A 22,593-nucleotide genomic window follows, 5' to 3' on the forward strand; every position below is an offset into this window, starting at 1 on the left:
AGTACACAAAAAAGAATCATGTAGATTGCCGATGTTAGATATACCATGTTTGAGGAGCTTAACCTTCTCCAAAAACTCTACTTGAAAAAGCTTCACTTGCTTCTCTAGAAAGCTGCTTTTTAGAGAAGCTAACCATATCTATTTAGGGAAGATTATCAAAAGCGATTGTGCGTGTCGTACATCAGCGAGCAGAGCTCTGGCTGCCCCGATAGGGGAGAGAGTTCCGGCTGTGCCGCCCAGGGAGCTCTCCCCTGCCGCCGCCGAGCCCACCGGGGGAGCTCGCCTCGCCGTCACGGGAGGGAGCTCCAGCTGCGCCACCCAAGGAGCTTGCCCCCGCTGCCGCAGGCCCCGGTCGCGCGCCCAGGGTAGCTCGCTCCTGCCAGCCCCGAGCCGCGGCCGCGGAGCTCGGCCCTGCTGTCTCTGCACAGGGGAGCTTGCCCTGGGCCCCGGCCGAGCAGTGGCCGTGCCGGAGATGGTCGCTTGGTGGAGCTCCGGCGGAGGGAGGAGTTGGGGTTGAGGCGACGGTGGTCGACGAGGGGTCTGGGCGCGGTCGGCAGAGGCAGGAGCCCCTACGGTCTGCGTGGAGAAGAAGAGAGGGGGAAAGGATGAAAAAACAGTTTGCCCGCAGAAGCTCGAGAAGCTGCGGGAGAGGAACTTCTCCATAGCTAGTGTAAAATACTAAAATGAGTTTTTCCAGCTTTTACTTCTAAGAGTTGCAGACTCTGTTTGGGGAAGCTTTTGGCTTTCAGAGCTTCGTGAAGAAGCAAAAGCTTCCAGCAGCTCCCCAAACAGGGCCATATAGTTGCTACGTGATATTACTCGAGAGAGACCGAGAGAGATGCTGCTGGATTCATCAAGAGATTTGTACAATATTAAAATATTTTTGCTTGAAGCATAATATGTTAGGCTCCGTTTGGATGTCGATATTGGAGGCCTTGGCATTGAATTAAGTTCAATGCCAAATTAACCTAGTATTGGTATTAGGTTACAATACCAAAGCCATTGTTTGGATGTAGATAAAATTGGGAGATAGAATCAAAGCAGCTGGGGAATACAGATTCATATTTGGATGTCCACACCGTGGCATCTGATTTTGTCCACGCCGAGGGAGGCAGGGGAGGAGCCAAACAGCTCGCCAGTGGAGGAGCGGCGCGGGGCTCGCCGCGGAGGGGGGCAGGGGAGGGGCGCCGCGCAGCTCGCCGGCGAAGGGGCGGCGAGGGGCAGGCGGCGTGCTGCCGGGCCCCCATCGAGATCCGCGCCCATGGCCGAAGCACGCGGCGGCACGGCGTTCCCCGCCGGCTAGTAGCCAGCCGGCGCCCCTCCTCCCTCAACTCCGACGGCGCCAGCGGCCCTCCGCCCCCTCCCTCCCTCTCCAATCCTGCTCCCCATCCTCCTCCGTGGTGCGGGCGGAGCGAGGGTGGGCGCGGCGCCGGCGAGCGCAGGCAGAGTGCCGGCCGCAGGAGGGGGGAGCTGGCGGTGGGCCTCGCGGCGGCGCCCCGCCCCTGCTCTCCCGGCGCAGGGCCAGGGCGGAGGCCGCGACGCGCGGCCGGGCGGAGGCTCCCTAGAGCTCGCGGCGGAGGCTCGACGAGGCGGACAGTCGGCCCACGCACAGGGGCGCGCGGCCCCGCGAGCAGGCGGGCGGCGCGCGGCGGAGGTCCGCCCATGTGAGTCGCGCGGAGGGAGCAAGGAGGCCGGGTCGCTCAATGCAGCGCAATACGGAGGCGAAGAGGTCCGAATTGGCATTGGGTCCAGTTTCCAATTCCAATTCCGAAATCATCCAAACAGCTGGCATTGAGTGTATCCAATGCCAATTCTGAATTCCAGGCTTCAATGCATACATCCAAACGGGGCATTAGTATAATTCTCTAGTCCCAACTCAACGATATCACCTTAGGATATCTTTCTTAACTTTCTATTTTGATTTTTTAGGAAACTCGCTGAAAAGATTTTGCTATAATCAATTCAAAAGGAACTCATAAGCTCTCAGAAAAATTTGTGAAGCAAATCAATTATCAGTCGTTGGAGCCGTAAGATTTCAGCTTCTTGCTTCGCAGTGTGTAATCAGTGTGCTAGCTTGTTTATTTTAGATTACACGGTACAATCACAACGCACGCAGTTACACCCCCTACGAACACATGTACGCAAATCCTATCTCAATGAGAATCTTCGAAAACTGATCCGGCAAATTCTCAAGATTGAAGAAGTCACTACAAACGTCTCATTATCGACAGAAACGTCACCTACCACTAAAAGCACAACACAATCCAGGATTTGAGGTGCTACTGAGACTCTCATAACCACTGGACTTGATATTTGATATTGAACATCTTAAATTAGTATTAAGAAAATTTGAAACTCTTCATATATTTCACCGCTTGAACTTTTATATTCAATTGGCAAAGCACCATTTAAATAAATCATTTCTTGGCCTTAATAATTAACAATTGCGAGCGAATAGTTGATTCTTAAATTTAAAATTAAGGATTTTTCTTGAAACTTATTGATGATATGATATAAACTAATAAGACTAAAACCACAAACACTGGAATAAAGATCATCGTAAATGCAACACCAAATGAACAAAAATACAATTGAAAGGATATAATGCAAATCAATTGATGAGTTGATATCTACTTATCTAGAACATGATCAATTTGCAATCAATAAACAATTGTGCACCATCTATCGTTGCAAATGAAACAAATTGAAAAACCATATAACTGAAAAGGACATTGCAGGGCAAGTTAATTAATCAGTCGATGAAGTACTTGGTTGAATGATCAATTTTTTCCAGTATTTATAAAAATTAATAACAAATTATGAGATGTAGAGTTTCTTAACCATATATTAATAAACCTACTGATGTAAGTTCACCAATAGATTTTTTGTGGTCAACATTTAACATTATTTAATAAATAAATCTAGACAACTCAAATTAGCATTTGTGTGAAAAAAAAATTTGGAGGTTAGGTGAAAAAATTGACAGTTTTGACATAACCATTTTCTAAAGAGTACTAGGTAAGTGCCCGTGCGTTGCTACGGGCAAATATGGACACTGTCAATACAACGAAGTATTGCATAAATAATAAACATTGAAAATGAGTGAAAAATAAATTAGGCGTCATGGTCAATTACAGCCACTACTAAAGCCAATTAGGCATATATACAATACCATGATCATGATATATTAAAAGTTATTGATTACTCGATTAAGTTACACAAGCTGAAACCATTTTCATGCACCTACTTCTAATGTGGAAACATAGAAAGGATAGATGACTAAGGATGCACAAGATCATGGTGGTCGCCACGTTCAACTTGATCGCTGGTCACGCGGTTTCGGCGTGCCTCCTGCTAGTCTAGGCAATGGCGGTGGATGCAGATTTATCTGCCTGCAAAGAATATGGTCAAGTTAGCTATGCAATCTATAGAAAAGTGGTAAAGCTAGGACAATGTACCATGTAGATTCTGAAACCATGGCAAATAGTTGCACTCAGTAAATCATACGTGACACAAGAAAGATGTGAACTACATATCTTAGCTATGCAACATACCTTAAATATGCCTTTTTTAGCTTTGAATGGAAAGATGTCATGATAGTGCTGAAAGTTTTAATGTTAAAAGTATTCTACCTGTACATACTAAAAATCATAAATTAGATAAGTTTGTTTTCATGAACATTTGCACAGCTAGTTTAAACTTTTCATATCTTTTGTATATACAGATGGGCTATTTGTAGTAAACTACAATTCAATGCCTACAACACATTTATTTGGTGAGCCCACACAAAAATTACATTTCAAACAAGCAAGTAAAATCCCACAGAAAAGACTTACAGGATTACTGAGTTCGCAGAGTGTGGCATCTCATAGAAAAAATTCAGGGTTGGTTTGTTTGCTTACAGTCAATTCTAATTCCTTCAACACTTGAAATAATTGAATTGAACAGGATGTTTAACTAATTACTATGGACGAAGCAAACAAAGTTCAGTACATAATGTGCTGGTACATGGGTGGCCCTAGGCTTTGCATCCAATTGTCAACTCAAATTCACTGTTATTCCCCTCTGAAATCGAACCAAGTAAAATTTTAGAAACAAAGATGAAAAATGAACGATACGTCATAGGAAGGTGATATGTGACACTCACTATGATTGGAACCTGGAAGGTAGAGGTAGAGGTACAGGCTCTAATCTGATCACTAAAGCTAGAGTTACAGGCTCTAATCTTACCTAACGAATCCTGGCCAATTCCCTGGCCTGGGAGCAGGCCACGTCGCCGGCAAATCCCGGCCGTCGGATCGGCCGGGCGGACGGCTCAGATCGTGCTTTCCCCGGCCATTTTGCAAAAAAACCCTCGAACTTAAGAGAAATCAACCCGCGGTCCAAGTTCATCTCTTAAAAAAAATTTCAAAAAAGCCCTCAGCTTTTCTCAAAATCAACCCGCAGTCCAACAGTGCTGGTTGAAGGAAATTTATAAATAAAACCTTGAGTTTTAATAAAATCAACCCGCCGTCCTTATCCTCTCTTAGGTTTTTTTTCAAAAAAACCCTCATATTTTAATTGAATCAAACCACAACTTGTTTTATCCATTACTTCCACACGAGCAACATTATACGTACAATTTAAACACTAAAACGTGTTGGAATCAAAAGTTGCTCAACATAAAATTTAATCAAGACTTCAAAAACTACAACTTCATTATAGAGCAAATTTAAAAATTCAAAATACTTTCCCAATTCATTTAAACAAATATTTACATGGGACCCGTTGCATCTATAATTTTGACACCAAAATATCTTTAAATAAAAAGTGATCAATACAAAAGTTGCCTAAAAATTCAAAATCTACAACTTTACTGTATAGCAAAGTTTTTCAAATTCAAAGCATTTTCATAATTCGTTCAACATAACATTTTAATTTACTAAAAATATAATATCGTATCACCGTCCTTCTATAGCTTCTCATGCTACCTCCATAATAACATGTCAAATTTAGTACAACCACCGCTCCCTTATTAAAAAATATGCTACTAATTGCAATATAATTTCGCAAATACATTAAGTACAGGACTAATTGTGCTCCAACCTCCTTAATAAATTATCTAATCCTTCTTTAACCACAATTATTTCCATAATCCATTCAACATAGCATATTATATTGTTAAAAAAATATTGTACTACCGTTTTCGAAGGTTCCTCATGCGATCTCCATAATAACATGATATATTTTAATATATCTACAACTTTCTTAAAACATCACATCTATTAATTATCACATAATTTCACAAACTACATTAAGTATCCGACTAATTGTGCTCCGCGCCACCACCCTCCGTAATAAATTATTTTACCCTTTCTTTCACCATAATAAATACAGCAACAAATGTCATACCTCCATTTCGATACCCAAAATATTATAGTACTTAAATATTAACGTCATGACAATTGAATGCTCAAATCATACCAATTGCAACAACGGGCTGCAGACCATGACATCTATGCGAAAATAATAGAACAGTGGATTCAACTTAACTATGTTGCTTTAAAAAAAAATTATACATTTGCCTGTACACAACAACTACATGCATGAACTAAAATCGGCATCAACTACCGTACTACAACGATGGATACATGTCCACGCGGCAAGGCCGTGTCATTACTACTACAATAGCAATACTGTACGTACAATTCGATCACCATTCTTCTATGGCTTCTCATGCTACCTCCACAATAACGCATCATATTTAAATGTAACCACTATTTCCTTAAAAAAATAACACCTCTACTAATCGCAACATGTTTTCGCAAATACATTAAGTATCGGACTAATTGTGCTCCGTCCTCCCTAATAAACTATCTTATCCCTTCTTTCACCACAAAAAAATATTTCGATACCCAAAATAATATTCAAAGTTTCATACAATACAAATAAAAGTTAAAAATCAGGTCGTTCCCAGATAGTTCCCAATAGTTACATAGCCTTTTAAATTTGTAAAACATAGCTTGCGCTAATACTATCACACGTCATCCACTGGACCAGCTCAAACTGGCGCACCAACGGTGCGCCCCAGTTTCTAGTATGATCACTAAAGCTTTGGATCAATGAGGAAAATGCAAAGGTAGAGGTACAGGCTCTAATATGATCACTAAAGCTGGAAGCAAAAGCCTGAAAAATTGATCACTCCATCTGGACACCTGGTGTTCTGCTAGGATCAGGGATTCACATTTACTGCAAAACCTGATCTTGTGCTATTCTAGGTTCGGGGATTAGAAATTTCAGAGCTTTACTGTGGTGATGACAGGGTAAATTAGTATCGGCAGGGAGCATTGACCCTGGCTTTGATCAAATATTTTTCTCAATCAAGTGAAACCATGATATATGGCACAACCAGAGTAGTATCCTTCCGACTCGTGATTGGCCCTGAAGCATAGATCAAAGTTTCCACAAATTTTGATTGACAGAATGAAGTTATTTTAGAGCAAATTCAGGCAGGTGCTAGAAAACAATTAGTGAATGCAACATGTCGATGGCTGAAAATGTACAAATGAACAACACTAAACCAGCAAAAAATTACTACAAGCTGAGTGCTAGAAAACAATCATGTCATCTACTTGCATTACATTTTTGCATTGAACAATGAAATAGACTACATGTGACCTAATTAAGTTATTAGGAACTATAAACCACTGCATGTCACGCCCATAACAGATGTAAGCTAAATCATGTCAAATGAATGAAAGATGTACATCAATATAGAACATTATGTTGCAACATGCGGACAGTTCAGATATCATGAAGAAGGTTATCATGACCATGCCATATTCCTCGTGTAAACTTACACTATATCCTCGATTTGGCGATGAGCAGGTCACTCAATGCAGAATGCCTACATAATGAGGCGGTGGGCTCCATGAGCTGTAACATTCGTGCGAGTTTAAGAAGGCAAATTTGGATCAAACACAAATTTGACAAACTAAAGCTAAATGAAAAAAATCATTTGCTAACCACAACACCTCTAGGGAAAGATGCTGTCACTGGATCTGGAGCCTCGATGATGAGCTTGTCTGCATTGGGGAACAACACTGGCGCAAGCACGGGAACCGGCGCGATGGATAAACTGCTCAGGCGGACATGTATCTAGCTGATCCCGTCGTCTCCAAACGAATCCAGCCTCTCCTTCACGTGGATCCCATAATCATCGTCACAATGGCAGATCTTGCCAGGGTCGTGGGACAACACCCAGCATGGCCCCAAGGAACCCGAGCCCAGCGACCGCCGCCCACCCAGCGTCCTCTTGGAGAATCGATGGCGTAACAGCTAAGGATGCGGAAGTAGCCTCATGGGAAGTGGGTGGTACCTCGATGTGGCGGAGGAAGAGGGCAGCGGCTTTTAGTCCGGAGTCGAGCACCCAATTCCTGAGCGGCGGGGACGGGCCCGGAGGGCGTCGGATCCACGCGACAGGGACGGCACGCGGCACGAAGCGACGGGGACGGCGGCATCCCGCATGGTGTCGACCCGAGGCGGGCAAAGCGCGCGGCAGCAAGCGACGGGGACCGCGCGGTGTCGACCTGAGGCGGTTCGTGGAGGGCGCGTCACGTTGCGGCTGACAGGGTGCGGGCGTGGGAGCGGACGGGGGCCGGGGGGATGGTCGGATGGATAGGGGGCGGACCGGGCGTGGGATCGGACGGCCAAGATTGTCGTACGGCAGAGCCACCACGGGAGGGAGGTTAGTGTCTCACCAAATTTTTTTCTCCCAATCGTTCTTTTTAGTAGTAGAGAAAGAGTGTTTTAAGTCCCCTTTCTCATTGTGTTACCCCTTGACTCTAACAGGTAGGTACACTATGAGAAAAACGGTAAGCCTAATCTAGCTGAGTAATTTTTTAATCATTTTGTTCTTTATTACCTTCACATATGCATAAAAATGTTGAGAAAAAATATGTTAGATCTAGTTGTAATGACCGATGCTGTCATCCGTTGGATGTTTTAAATATCTAAACGTTACTGACGAATAGTCTTCTTTTGAGCAATTCATCATTATCTTCCGTCTTCTAGCGAAACACGAGTTTATTGTTGTAACACCTATAACCATTAGCTTTCTTTAATTTAGCTACAAATAAAAAAAAGAATCACGTAGATTGCGATGTTAGATAGTCACTACCTGATAATAAGATGAGATATAGATGCTTCTGGATTCATCAAGAGATTTGTACAATATTTAAATAATATTTATTACATTCTCTATTTAGCACCTAGGGTGGGTGCTGAATAAGTTATTCAGTGCCTCTCTCCCAACCCCGAAACCAGAAAAATGTGATCTCAAAACTAGAAAATTCTTCTTCAAACAGGAAAAAGATAAGCATCCATTCCGCAACCGGAAAATTAAGAGGTTCAAACCGAAAATAGGTCTACGTGACCGGAAAATTTAGCTCCATCATGGCTATTCATCCTTCGACTGGAAAATTAAGGGGTTCAAACCGGAATATGTGACCGGAAAATTTAGCTGAGTCATGGTTCAAACCGAAAATAGGTCTACGTGACCGGAAAATTTAGCTCCATCATGGCTATTCATCCTTCGACTGGAAAATTAAGGGGTTCAAACCGGAATATGTGACCGGAAAATTTAGCTGAGTCATGGCCATCCATCCTGCAACCAGTAAATTAAAAAATCCTAATCGGAAATTGGGCTATGAGACAAGAAAATTTAGGCAGCCAGAAAGGAAAAAGGACCTGGCCGGAAAATTAGGTCCAAACCGGAAAATTTTGATTTTTCGTTTAAAATAACTTGCACGTTCCCGATTATGGGATCTTTGTTTTGGTGTTTCATCCTATTTTGGGTAATTTTTCAGTTTTAGATAACAATTTTCCGGTTTTAAGAATACCTTTTCCGATTTGGATTCTCTGTCCAAAGGTGTGGCATGTCTTTTTCTGGTTGAGATAACTATTTTCCGATTTGAGAAATATCTTTTCCGGTTTCAACACTAGGTAATTTTCCAATTACAAGCACCATTTTCCGGTTTGAAAAACATTGATTTTTTGTTGAAATAGCAATTTTCCGATTTCGGGAATACTTTTTCCGGTTTGGGGAATACCTTTTCTGGTTTTGGCTCCATATCGCGTGTTTTTTCCGGTTTCAGAAAGAGATTTTCCGATTTCGGCTTGTTTTAGCTCTGGATGGGGAGGGGGGCCTAGTGCGCTGGATACTTATTTAGCACCCAGCGTGCTAAATAGCGCCCCCCTAATATTTATTTGAAGTATAATATGTTAGTATAAATCTCTAGTCAAAGTGTCACCTTAAAGATAGCAAAGATATTACCTTCGGATATTATTCTTAATTTTTTTATTTTGATATTTTTCCAGGAAACTTGCTGAAAAGATTTTTTTTCTATAAACATTTCAAAAAGGACTTATAAGTTATCAGAAAGTTTGTAGAAAAGCTTCCAAAATAGTTTTTGAAAAAAGATTGTCGGAGTCACGCGCAGACTAGATCCGTTACAACCACGCTCCAATAACCATGCACGCTACGTGCTTCGACTTCAAAATAGAAGCCAGTTGGAAAGACAATAACTTGAAAAAATTTTATCGGTTATTGACAGAGCGTGCGCAGCTGGAGCAGTTATTGACGGAGCGCGTGCAGCTCAAGCCATTATAACCACGGTCCCATAACCATGCACGCTACAAACTTTCAAATTCGAAATAGAAGCTAAGTTGGAAAGACAATAACTTGGAAACTTTTTGTCGGTTATTGATGGAGTGCACAGCTAGAGCGGTTATTAACGAGCGCGCGCAATTGGAGCCGTTATAACCACGATCCCATAACCATGCACGCTACTTACTTTAGAATTCGAAATAGAAAGCCATGTAGCAGAGAAGTTTAAAAGGATCGGATCATCCAAAAAATTGGTTAGATGCATTATGCATACAACAATGCTTCACTAAACTTGGGTAGTGTCTTCTTGTTTAGGCCATCACGGCATCACCTGGTCATGAACTACATCTCCTTTTTCTTCTTCTTCTTCTTCTTTTTTTAAAGAACTACATGTACGCTTAGTAAGCAAGGTAGTGTTCCATTCCTCGTGTGAAGAAAAAACAGTTTTGTCTGTGGGCGCCGGTGTTTCTAGTTTTCTACCAACGGTATAATAAGGCTGGAAACCGCTGCCAGTTTTTTTGTTGTTTTCTCTTTACTCCCAGATACCCAGTGTGTCACGAATTGTAGTCTATAGTCTATCTTTAAGTGAGGAAATACAGAGTGGCCGCAGAGCTTCTTCCTTATCTGCTTGCTTCTCCTTGGAAAAAAAAAAGTGAGAGAGAAAATCTTCCTCGTCCTTCCCAGTTCCCCCAGTCCCCACAAAGAAATCCTTTGGACCATGGTCCAGCCAGCAGACCGGAAGGAAGAGGGCCAGTAGTCCAGTAGTACTAGTGCGACCGCCGCCGTCTCCGTCCCCTGTTGGCTTCGAATCCTCGAAACACTCGAGGCGAACAGCCCCCACTCCTCCGGAGCACGTCCTCCACCGCTCCACCAACTCCGCCCCAACCCTCGAGGCCAAAAACCCCCCAACCAATCCCCCATCCGCCGCGCCAGCCAAGCCGCGGCCCCCGCCCCCGCCCCCGATTTCTTCCTACTACGTGCGTGCCCCGGGCCTGCCTACCTAGGGGCTAGGGCATTCCCCGCCGCGCCGCGCCGCGCCACCGACCAGAAGCGCCCGCCCCGGCACGATGTCCTCCGGCTCCGGCTCCGACGCCGGCGCCTCCGACCGCGACGCCGCGCTCGACCGCCTCTCGGGACCGGAGCTCGTGGCGCACCTCCGGACCACCTGCCGCAGGGCCGACTACGACGCGGCCGCGCGGGTGCTCGCCGCGCGCGACCGCAGGCTCGCCGACGCGGAGGCCAGGCTCGCCGAGGTCAGGCCGGGCCTCGCGGACGCGCTCGTGGAGCTCCAGGTCCTGCGGGAGGACTACCTCGCGCTCAGGGCGGCGCGCGGCGGGCCGACCGGGCGCCCCTCCGCCTCCAGCGGCGCGATCGCGGGCCCGGCGCCGCGGGGCGACGGGCGCACCGAGGAGGTCATCGATCTCTGCGACAGCAGCGGCGGCGACGACGACGGGGACTGGGAGGAGGGGGAGTTCCGCCCGGACATCGCGGGGGTTTCTCGCAAGGCGAAGGGGCGCCGCGCGGGGGGTTCTGCCAAGAGGAACGCGCCCGTGAACATGGGCTCGTCCGACGACGATAGAATCCCGCTAAGCCAGCTTATCAAGAAGCGGCGGAGAGCTGAGCCTGTGCCTAATGGTGATCCCAAGAAGGGACTGGAAGATGTGAAGGCCAATTCCGTCGGACCTTTGGGGGATCATCCGCCGGAAAGATCTCCCTTAAACAGGGGAGACCCCGAAGCAAGTGCAGGGCAGAGAGCTGGTGCCTCTCCCCAGCTGAAAGTGGCAAACTTGGTGAGGAAGGAGGGCGTGATTTGCCAATCGAGGGAGGGCGGAGGACTCTCCAGGGCAATGCCGGCTCCCCCGCCCACCGATTTCGCTGCCATGAACAGTCCCCGGGAAATTTCCTCCAAGGATGATGTTCCTGAAGACGGAGGGAGGATTGGTTCTGCTGCTGGTCCGCCATTTCAGGTGAGAACTCCAACCCATACGGATACGGCGAGGAGAATTGTGGAATCAGCGCGAGCCGGTGCTGATACGCCCAACGTACGCACTGGTTCTGCGTCAGGTGCAACTATCAACTTGGTTCAGGATACTATCAGAGAGCAGGGGAGAACAAATGGTGGAATGCACAAGATGAAGGCGCCACTGGAAACTAATGGAATTGCAGGGAAAACTTGTGTGGTTCCAGGAGCTATTAGAGAGCAACAGAAATCACAAGGCCAAGTGCTCAAGATAGATGTGTTGCCAGAAAGTAATGGCATTGGGAAGCAAAGTGGTAAGCTCACGACCTGTCAGAATAACGAGGTCAGTGATAGAGGTAGACTCAGGACCTCAGATAAGGCAGTATCAGCCTCCTTGCAGCTGAACAACCAGCTCACGCTGTATTCAGAGCAAATGCCAGCAGAGAGTTCATTGCCCACCTCCTTGCAGCCGAACAACCAGATCACGCTGCATTCAGAGCAAAAGCCAGTAGAGAGTTCATTGCCTTCAGCAGTTACAAGGCACTGGAAATCTGCTTCAGATGTGTATACCTCATGCTTAGAAAATAATGAAATCTGTATGCAAGCTGCCTGTGCTCTTCTCCGACAAAAGAAGTTAACAATTCAAGGAGGAAGAAGTGGAATCAGCAAATCTGATGTATTCAGGTATGTTGAAACTGAGTTCCCTCTAGGTTAAAAGGCATATGCTTTAAGTAATTATGATACCTGTGTCCATACTTATATTGTTTTTTTTTTTGGCATAACCACATCTGCATAGGATATTTATAGGATAATAACATTCGCCTTTACCTTTGTACTATGTCATGTTCCATAAATGTATATATTCAGCAACAAGTTGCTTTAACATGCATATAAGTTTAACTCGCATGGAATTTTTAAGGCAAGATCAAGCACAAATCATATAATTTGCAAGTCACAAACATTGTTATTATTCTAGTTGCCTGATTTGTATTTCGCTTTGAGCAATGGCCATTCATATTTGAATTCAGTTAGAATTTAATTCCAACTTGGGTATGGTTGTATCAGTGAGCAATGACCTTGTATTTGGTGATACCAGTAAGTGATGTCTTCAGTTCAGTTTTAAGTTTCCAAACTATGTTCTGGTGGCAAAAAGTAATCCTAAACTTTGAAATGTGTATTCCCTTGAATGAGCTTTATGAGCATAGTTTAATGTCTATGAGTAGATATCCTGTAATTTAGTCAAGCAATGATATAGCTTGCTGTTTATGCATGGATATTAAACTCAGCGAAGCATCATTAGCTCATTAGTTAAATTATAATCATTGTATTTCCGTAAAGCCCTTTCCTTGAGAACAATTGCTCAATTCCTTGTTTTTTTTAAAAAAACATTGTAATACTATTTCTAGCAATTTTTCTACAACGTTCTGATAGCTGTGCATCACATTTTCTGGTAAAATTATACATTTTGGAAATGGTTTGCCAAGGTTAATATATTTGTTCATGCTGGCTTATTTAAAATAAGACATTTTATAGTGATAATTTGATACAATGCGGGTAACAATGTGACAGTACTTTGTTCTTCGCTGTAGTGGTTTCTGAAACTATACTTGTTTGGTGCTGTTACTTTAGGGCGGCTGGGTTGGCAGGATTTCTTTTGGATGGCAACCTTCAGGGGCCGCTGAAAAGAACAGCTGAGGAACTAGTGAAGCATGATTCTGGGGGGCAAGATTTACTCGGGAGAGTAGCAATGGGATTCTCTGAGCAGTTGTTCAGTATTTACAGGAACAAAGAGGACCCATACTTCCGTTGAAGTGACAAAGCAGTATCCGGTAAGGTTTGAATATCTGGACCTTAATGGAAGGTGCTACCATGTTTTGTTGTGATGTACTATGTAGTTCATGCTGAAATTAGACATAATTGCTGAGTAGAAAGATTAGCGGCTGCAGACTTGCTGTAACTCTGTTTCTTTACTTGCAATGCGCTTAAAAAGGGCATACTGAGTGGTGCCGATTGTATGGTACTCTTTAGTTTCCATGATTCCATCTCACCCTGTTGAGATATTGATGATGAATTGATAAGAGTAAATGTGGCAGTGTGTAAAGAAGTCATGGATAGGTTTCTTTTTTCCATTTGAAACAGGGTCGAGATGCTCTGTTGTTAATAATGCTGATGGGAAATGTTATCAGGAAAATGTGATATGTTCCAGTGAGACTAGCCACTGGAAAGTCTGTGTCATAGGCCCGTGTTAACATGTTGATCGTTTTTGGTGCGTGTTCCTTTGACGAGTTTTTGCTGGTATCAATAGGATTGTGTGAGAAAATGTTATTGCTGTTGCCTGTGGATAGGCTGAAGTGGCTTGTTCTGCTGGTTGTATTCTTGGTTCTGGCAGTTATTTCTGGTTTGGATAATCATTGGTGCGTTCCTTGAAAAAACAAATCATTGGTGCGAATCCTCTTTGAGATGGTTCTGTAGGCTATGCTGGATGTCGCTCTGTGAGAACCGTGCGAAGCTGAAGATGCAGAGGGTGCTGAGCCTGAGCATCTTGATTTTCTCTCTGCACTTTGCTTGGTTGGATTGCAGCCAGTTCCTGGGTTTGATGTGGCTTTGTATCTGTTCTGCCAGTTGCTTGACTTCAGTCCAGGGGTCGAGTGAAAGGTGAAGAAATGTTTATGGTGCACGCGCCATATTATTGTGCATCAATATTGTGGGCTGACACCACCATAACCATGTTGTTTTGGTACTGAGATCGTCGCTCTGGAGAATTTTGGATTTTTGCTTTCCAGTTTCCATGCTTCTCTCTTTGGTACAGATTACAAGTTTACAACCGCTTGATGCTAAACATAAGCGACGGGTGAGGCGTCGCCGGTCATCACTCATCACCAGGTAAAACCCCGATCGGCAGGTAGCGCTACCGAGCCGGGGCCGGGCCCTTGTGGATCCGAGCGCGCGAGGAACGCGGCCGTCCGCCCCCTCCCGCCGCATGCGTTCGACCACCCGGATCTATATAGGTGTAAATGGTGGCACCCCTCACGCGCCGCCGGATCGACACGCCGATCGCCGCCGCCGCGCGCGCTCTCTCCTTCTCGTCCTGATCGCCCCCCAGAGCGAGAGGGAGGGGGGCGCACCCGGAGCAGCCCGTCGTTTTGATCGGCGTTTGTCTCCACCCCACCCCGTCCCCGCGAGGAGCACGAACAAGACCCCAGCAATGGCGCCGATCTCGAGAGCCTCCGTAGTAGTCCTTGTGGCGGCCGTCGCTGACGTGCTCGCCTCCGCGGCCAACGCCGAGGCGCCCGCCCCGGCACCAACCAGTGACGGTCAGTCAGCCCTCCCCCATTATCCTTTCTCGTCGTTGTTTCTTCGTACTTGCTCCAAAAAGAATGCAACTCGCACTTACCGAGGAGTTCAAATTTGATCAAATTTATATAAAAAATATTAATACTTGTATCTCCAAATAGATTTAGTATGAAATATAATACATGATTAATTTAATAATATTTATTTTACAATATAAATATTAATATCATTTTGTATAAATTTGGTTAATTGTTTGACTTCTTCGAAAACGAGAGTTGTATTGTTTTTTTAGGATGGAGTGATTTTTTGGGAGGAATTTCCGATGCGGCGAGTGGTTAGTTTTGGGAGGAACACACTATGCAGCTACGTTGTTTGCGTCGAATTGAAGAAGAGATTTATTTTTCTTCTGGCGGTGATGATGATGATGATTTTGGCAGGAACAAGTGTGGACCAGGGAATCGCCTACGTGCTGATGCTGGTGGCGCTTGTCCTCACCGACCTCATCCACCCCTTGGACGCCTCCTCCGCCTACAGGCTCTTTTGAAATCGATCATTTGCTTTGTAATTCGGCGCTAATTAAGGTGTAATTAACGGTGCTCGATCAATCGATCCAGTTTGCTCCAGGATCAGGATTCAGGATATCCTTGCTAGCTCTAGGCTTTTTACGGTCTTTCAGTGATTCAGTTCAGTGGGGCATAGCCTAGAGTAGAATGTCAGAACTCAGTCAGAAAGTAATGCAGCACATACCAAAAAAAAAAGTTCTAAGTACAAGATTTTTCTACTTACATGCTGATGATGCCGACAACAATCTCGTGTCCAACGTACCCATGTGAAACCTTTAAACTGGCAACTGTAAATTAACATCAACGACCCTAAAAAAATCAAGATCAGCATGCAGGTGGTAGAGATGTTCACTTGAGAAGAATAATTGTAGGACTTTTTGCAGATGTGTTAGCGCACATAATAAATAGCATATATAGGACAAGATATAAGTAAAATATCAATCCATTGTTGAGGAGATACACACTAAGAAATAGGCATAATTGCAAGAGATCCCAATACATAGTACAATAATGTCATATGAATACTTGACATAAGTTACAATTTAAGTAGTATAGGATGCCCTTGACAGTACACTTAAATAGGTGGCAACATGCATTTTTATCCTCTCATTTTTTGCAAAGCCAACAACCATATATATGCATATAATCAAACTATACAGAACTCGATCTCACTCACTCTCAAGCTACAATAATTTGGCAACATCTAAGTATAGGTGCTCTTATTATTCTTGCTCTCCTTATTAGTTCGATCCCACGCTGTCAAACCGGTAACAATAATATTATTACGTGCTTTACTGCTATATATAGTTTGGTACGTGCCCATGGCGGTATGTATCATCGATCACGCATGCGCGGAGCTCTGCCACTCAGTGCTGGAAACAGGCATCTTGTCGTCCCGGCTCACGTCCGCAGCGCCCATGGCCAGGCCGCCGGCGGGGACGCCGCCGCCCGGCCCGGTGCCGACATTGGCGTCCTCCCCGGAGATCTCCTCGAGCGACCGGCCCATGGTCTCCGGGACGAGGAAGGTGAAGAAGAAGCCGAGCATGTTAGTGATGGAGAGGATGATGAGCGCCATCCTGATGTGCTTGACGTCGCCCTTGAGCGTGAGGCTCTGCACCCCGTAGGCGGCGACGATGGCGCCGGCCTTGCCCGAGGCGGCGCTGATGGCGTGGCAGGTGGAGCGCACGCGCGTCGGGAACAGCTCGGCGGGGAGCACGAAGGTGGTGCTGTTGGGGCCGAAGTTGGCGAAGAAGAAGGTGAGCGCGTAGAAGAGGGCGAAGAGCGCGTGGTTGTGATCCTTGAGGTTCTCGTACATGACGCCCATGACCAGCATGAACACGGACATCATGAAGAAACCGAGGAGCTGGATCAGGTACCTGTGTTGCGTGGGCGCATCATGTTATTTAATTTGTTCGCGTACATCCACGATCGAAGAAGAAATAAAGTACCTGCCCATCTTGTCGATGAGGGCGACGGTGACCCAGTAGCCGGGGAAGGTGCCGAGGAGCGCGACGAGGAACATGGCCTTGGAGATCTGGAACACCTCGGTGAGGGCGTTGACATCCTTGGCGGCGCTCGTGAGCTTCATCGCCGGGAAGATGTCCTTCTGCGTCAGGTTCTGGCTGTAGAAGGCGATGTCCAGGAGGAACCACGTGGTGGCCGTGCCGATGAGGTGCATGCCGTGGCGCCGGGCGAACTCCGCCGACAGCAGCGGGTAGTCGTTAGCCGCCTTGTACTTGGCGAGCTTCTCCTGCTCCGCCTGGATCTCCACGTCCATCACCTTCTCCATGTCGCTGGCCGCCTGCTTGGCGTTGCCCTCGATCAGCGCCGTGTACCTCGCCGTCTCGGGCATCTTCATCCGCCAGTAGAAGGTGGCCAGCGCCGGGAACGCGCCGATCATCAGCACGATGCGCCACATGTAGTCGGCCGCCGGCTTCTGCGCCGACGCGACGGGGTCGTGGTTGGGGTCGCTGTGGATCGCGTCCCAAAACGACGGCGCGTGGTTGTAGTGCAGGAGGAGGCCCGAGACGATCATGGACACGAGCCCCGCGAAGATGATGCCGACCCCCTGCATGGCGAACACCGCGGCGATGAAAGCGCCGCGCGTCTTCTTGTTGGAGTACTCGGACATGATGGTCGCCGACAGCGGGTAGTCGCCGCCGATGCCGAAGCCGAGCCAGAAGCGGAAGAAGCAGAGCGTGCCGATGACGGCGCGGGCGGAGCTGCCGAAGGAGAGGCCCGACGCGATGGCGCAGGCGGCCATGAGCACGAGCGTGATGCCGTACACGCGCTTCCGCCCGAGCTTGTCGCCGAAGTAGCCGAAGACGAGCTGGCCCAGGAGCGTGCCGACCAGCGCCACGCCGACGACCATGTTGTTGATGCTCACGGGCAGCGTGCCGGGCTTGCTGTTCTTGAGGGTGCCGTAGTCCATGTTCTCGGTCGGGTAGTAGAGCCGCCCCAGCAGCTTGGACACGGTGGAGATGCAGAAGAGGTCGTAGGCGTCGGTGAAGAAGCCCATGCCGGCGATCACGATGGCCTTCATGTGGTACATCTGGGTGCGCGCCGAGTCCAGAGCGTCCAGCACCGCCAGGTTCGGCCCGCCCGCCGCCGCCGCCGCCGCCCCCGCCATCTCGCTGGCGTCGTGCGAGCCCAGCTGCTAGCTCGATCGATCGATTCGCGGCGCTCGGTGCTTTGGCGGCTTTCTCGCTCGGGCTCTTTTTATAGCCGGTGTCGCGCCCGGTGGGAGCCGGGGAGGCCCATCACAAGGTCGATGAACGAGAGGGGGGCGTCCGAAACGAGGCGAAGCCCGTCGTCATCCGCGCGCCCTGTCTCGTGCTGGTTGGCAGCATATTCCCCATGGCCACTAGGTACGGTGCTCTTCGTCCGGGCCGAGAGATCGAGGAGGGGTCGTGATGGGTCGGGCAGTGAATGGATTGGCGGGAAGGGACCTGCGGTTTTGTCTCGCGCGCGATCTGCCGGGAGGCCGCAGCTGGGGATCGCTCGTCGCTACCCAGGACGCGCGTAGTCAGCTAAGAAGCGCTTCTGTCGTTTCGACCAGGATATTCGACAGCGAGTCTGCTGCCTGCCCATTGGCGATGGGCACCATACCGTTTCCTCACACTTTCAGGCAAACTGTCCAAATCACAAATCATCATGCAGCTTGCTACGGTAACAAGAATATCCAAGTTGTTTTCAATTGTCTTTTGCCGCAACTTGCGCCGGGGGGGGGGGGGGACAGGGGTGTCATTTTTACCATTTGCACTGTTACATTGGGAATTTAATAGGCACCCAGGCGTTGTTTAACTGAATTATTATCTTTGCAATTTAGCAACACGGATTGATCATGGCACCACATTCTTCATAGGCATGCACTGAACACCTTCTAGTTGTGTTGCCAAATAGCTAGCGTTGAACAAGACAAAGCGTCCTCTTAGCCTGCTTTATTTGGAGGTTTCTTGCTGGGAAACTTCCCGTTGAGCCTCCATTCCTCCAATCATTTGCTGTTGTTGGCCAGCAACATCGTCAGCATAGCATCCTCTTTTCGGAAGATCAGCTTTAGTTTATGTAATAGGCAAGACCTTTGGCAGCAAGCTGTATCTGGCTTCATAGAAAAGATATTTAAGACCTGTTAAATGACAGGTTGAGCCTGACAACAAACTATACTGAATAACTCTACAAGGTCCCTTGCTGATACAAAAAGCAAATATATTGGGGAGGCGGGGAACAGCTGACAAGTTCTCTTGTCTGTACTTTTCTTCCATTTCGACCTGCTTTCTTTGCTGATTGAAAGGTACTAGGTTGACAAATCCGGGTTAGGACGACACATGCATTGCTATAGTTTCATACGCTACATGTTTGAACATGTATTTACATATATTATAAAGAATGCATATATACTGAAGAGAATTTCGTATTAACTTCAAAATAAGACTGTCATAACCTATTCCATCAAAAAATGAAGTACATATGTGGTGCATCAGATCGTATTAATCATTTTGGCTCATCAGATATCAAATTAGCCATGAAATCTATGATTCTATGAGCATATACCCATAAGAAAATTAGTCTATTTTTTGTTGACACTGAATTACTTGTGGGCTTTGCTACGGTACTCCAATTACCTTTTAGGAGGTAAGAGTTCAAATAAATCTTAGCCCTTGAATATTAGGAGGAAAACTAAATAACTAATTAATTAAGGAAAAATCTGCCGGCTATCCTAACTACCTGCATGCTGCTTCCGTGGATCTAGCAGAGGCTTGCAAATTTGCATGTACGCATGCATGAAAATCTCGATATCCTCCCTTATTTTGTTAGGATTCAATTGTGTGCATGTTTCTTAATTACATGTTGGTAGCTAGACACATTTGTTACATGTCGATCTCTCTTGTTTGGAAAAATATTTTTTTCAAGTTTGTCATACACATCTCAAGTTAGATCTTGAAGGTATGCATCTCATATCATTACAAAATAACATTATAAACTCACGGTGGTTCCTTTATGTCACAAAAAATGATGCAAACTCAAGTATGCAAAGGCTCCAATCATGTTCGTGTCATTCCCCAAGAAAAACAAAGAAGTTACACACACATGTACACTTGCTCCATCGACGTATCAATCATGTTAGATCTAAATTGTGCATATACATCATGTATTTATGTTAAAACTCGTGATGGCAAAAAAACGTTACATACAATCTGCTGGGTATATATGTCACGTGCACGGAGGATAAAAAATAATTCTTGTCTCAATTTAATGGCCGACACATCATGTGAAAATAATAGAAATATGAGATCTCAACTAATCATGCATGCATGTTAGATCTAATCCTCTATTTTCTAATTTAAAATATATAGAATAAATATTAAAACTATTACCTTCTAAGAGGTAATATGATATTAGATCAACGGTCCACAGTTATTTGGGTGTACCATAGCAAAGGCCATTACTTGTTAGCGTAATCTAAAAATAAGGCTAGCTTCAGGCCACCAAAAAATAATTATCCATGTGCCAGTATGCTAAGCAAAAGGTGGCTCATTTGTAATCATAAAGAAAATTGTTACAGATTCCTAGCAATGTTAATGAGGAAACTAAATTTAATGAAACTACATTATTAGGTTTGCTAAAGTAGATCGATCATCAGCGAGCCAGTGAACAACAACATACTACTACTTGTCAGATAAGTACTATAGTCAAGAAGCTTTTACATTCAGTATAGATGTGAGTAATGGTTTAATTGTCAGCAATAAAAAAAATCATGTCCTCCTATAACGAAGTGTAAAAGGTAAACTTTTGGACAAAAGGCTGTTGATTTGAAAACATAGCTTTTCTGTAAAATTATCCCCTTCTTTAGATTGACACTGTGCAAAGTGTTTTGACCTGCAATCAGCTATTTCATTATTTTAAAACGTAACTTGTTACTGCAGGCTAGATTAATTTCAGGCTATTATTCTTGCAACCAGGACAGTTTTGGTGACAAATGGACACTGCATGGGCATTTGTTGAAACTTGACAGGTGCCAAGATCATGAGTTCCTGGGTACCAAAGGTGACATACTGGTCTCACTGCCTTATCCTCAGCAGGTTAACAACTACGATCTTTCCCATTTTATCGTTAAAAGAAAAATTGGAACAGTACTAAATAAGTAAGCACTTATTTATTTAGTAATCACACAATAGTATCTAGATTCCTTCATTTCGGGCGCCTGCTGCTGACGGCGCTGCCTGCCCAAGGGGCCAGGCTCTCAAGTCTCAACCAACAGCAGTGCAAGTAGCTCTACAAACAAGGCCGAATCTACAGGCCCAGTGCAAGAACGCTGGCTAAAACCACCGGAAACGCGTGAACGGAGGCCCATCAGCTAACACATGCTATGTTTGGGCTGAACGGGGGCGAATAATACGGGGAAAGTGAACTTGCACGTGACTTCTTCCAAGCGCTTTGCAAGGACCGATCTCCCCTTTCCCGGGGGGGGGGGGGGGGGGGGGGGGGAATGGGGGTCAGCCACGATCAGACGACTGATGCAACACAGGATCTGCCGAGGAGAGGAGCACGTGGGATTTGTTGCGCGCACGCACTGTGGACTGGTGGTGGAGTAAAACCGAAGGCAGATTCGGAGGAAGCAGCGACCGACCAGCGATGGATCGATCTGGCGCTGCTGCTGCTGGTGGTGGTGGTACCGTTTCCCCGACCGCGGCCACTGCTCCCTGCTCTCCAGCACAGTATCGCGGCGTGTAGGGCGCGGAGGGCTCGAGGGCTGGAGCTCGTAGACGGGTCCCCACCCCGTCGACGCGTGCAGGTCCAGGCGCAGCACGACGGACCGGTGGCACGGCCACCCATCGCCCATGCGACGACGAGCAGCTAGCTATCTGGGCCGCGGCTCGATTTTTCGCCCATGTCGACGCGCACCCGGCGCCACGCCGAGGCACGGCCTGTCCTCCTCCCTCCCGCGCCACGTAGTACGTTTCGGATCTCACCCTCACCCCTGCCGCCTTACCTCCCCCCCCCCCCCCCCCCCCTCTTATCTCCTGTGTTCTCTTCCCCGTGTGGTCACACTGCTCGCCGCCGCGTACGTGTTCCCGTTCCGGGGCGCGACGTGGTCGTGGGCCTGCCAGCGACGACGACCGCCCTCCTCATCCCTCGTCAGGAAGGACCCCGGGAGCAGAGCACACAACATCCAGCAGCCAGGACCAGGACCACCGCTGCCGCTGCGCGCCTGCTCCTGCCGGAGTCACGGGATTCACGGGCGCGCCGCGGCGTGCGCGCGTACGGCGTGCTACGGCACGAACCGCTCGACGCCGCGTCCGTCCCCCGGAGGACTCGAACGGACATGCTGGTCCGTTGGACGGCCGGACACGAGGACGGCGCACCCGGCTGCGGCTCCGTCGCGCGAGCCCCTCCCCACCCAGCGCGCGCGGTCGGTCGGTGGTGGTTCTCCGCGGTGGTCGGGCCCGTCGGATCGGGCGGCCGATCCCGCCACTCATGGCGCGCGGCGGGACCCCCGCCGGCCACCGAGCCCGCCAGACTTTGCGCGCAACCGCATCATGGCCTCCCCATTCCGTTCCGAGCACGGCGCGCCTGGACCACGCCGCCCCCACGGCCGACGGCAGCGCATGCTCGTTGCCAAAACTTAGGGC

The 22,593-nt window shown here is 47.1% G+C and overlaps 3 protein-coding genes and 1 long non-coding RNA gene across 5 annotated transcripts; 2 read left to right on the forward strand and 2 right to left on the reverse strand.

Moving 5' to 3' along the window:
* Positions 1 to 3,092: 3,092 nt before the first annotated feature.
* LOC120710044 lies at positions 3,093 to 7,477 on the reverse strand. Its single transcript, XR_005689811.1, has 3 exons — positions 7,014 to 7,477; positions 6,840 to 6,915; positions 3,093 to 3,392 (listed from the first exon to the last, which is right to left on the reverse strand). It is a non-coding gene; the product is annotated as an uncharacterized LOC120710044 (long non-coding RNA).
* A 3,221-nt stretch (positions 7,478 to 10,698) lies between these two features.
* On the forward strand, positions 10,699 to 13,882 carry LOC120710045. 2 transcript variants are annotated; one of them, XM_039995685.1, is made up of 2 exons: positions 10,699 to 12,290; positions 13,236 to 13,882. In XM_039995685.1, the coding sequence occupies exons 1-2, from the start codon at positions 10,714 to 10,716 to the stop codon at positions 13,414 to 13,416; spliced, it is 1,758 nt and encodes a 585-aa protein (XP_039851619.1). In that variant the 5' UTR covers positions 10,699 to 10,713; the 3' UTR covers positions 13,417 to 13,882. The 2 variants fall into 2 exon arrangements, with proteins under 2 accessions (XP_039851619.1, XP_039851620.1); XM_039995686.1 differs by having other exon boundaries at positions 13,196 to 13,326.
* Positions 13,883 to 14,694: 812 nt separating this feature from the next.
* LOC120710046 (arabinogalactan protein 16-like) lies at positions 14,695 to 15,444 on the forward strand. Its single transcript, XM_039995687.1, has 2 exons — positions 14,695 to 14,920; positions 15,338 to 15,444. Exons 1-2 carry the CDS (start codon positions 14,812 to 14,814, stop codon positions 15,442 to 15,444), a joined length of 216 nt encoding a protein of 71 aa, XP_039851621.1. The 5' UTR covers positions 14,695 to 14,811.
* Positions 15,445 to 16,304: 860 nt separating this feature from the next.
* Positions 16,305 to 18,029, reverse strand: LOC120710047 (inorganic phosphate transporter 1-11-like). The gene is made up of 2 exons (XM_039995688.1): positions 16,912 to 18,029; positions 16,305 to 16,839 (listed from the first exon to the last, which is right to left on the reverse strand). The coding sequence occupies exons 1-2, from the start codon at positions 18,012 to 18,014 to the stop codon at positions 16,305 to 16,307; spliced, it is 1,638 nt and encodes a 545-aa protein (XP_039851622.1). The 5' UTR covers positions 18,015 to 18,029.
* Positions 18,030 to 22,593: the final 4,564 nt, after the last annotated feature.

The sequence above is a fragment of the Panicum virgatum genome, chromosome 5K (genome assembly GCF_016808335.1).
Source record: "Panicum virgatum strain AP13 chromosome 5K, P.virgatum_v5, whole genome shotgun sequence".
In the NCBI taxonomy this organism is placed as follows: Eukaryota; Viridiplantae; Streptophyta; class Magnoliopsida; order Poales; family Poaceae; genus Panicum; species Panicum virgatum.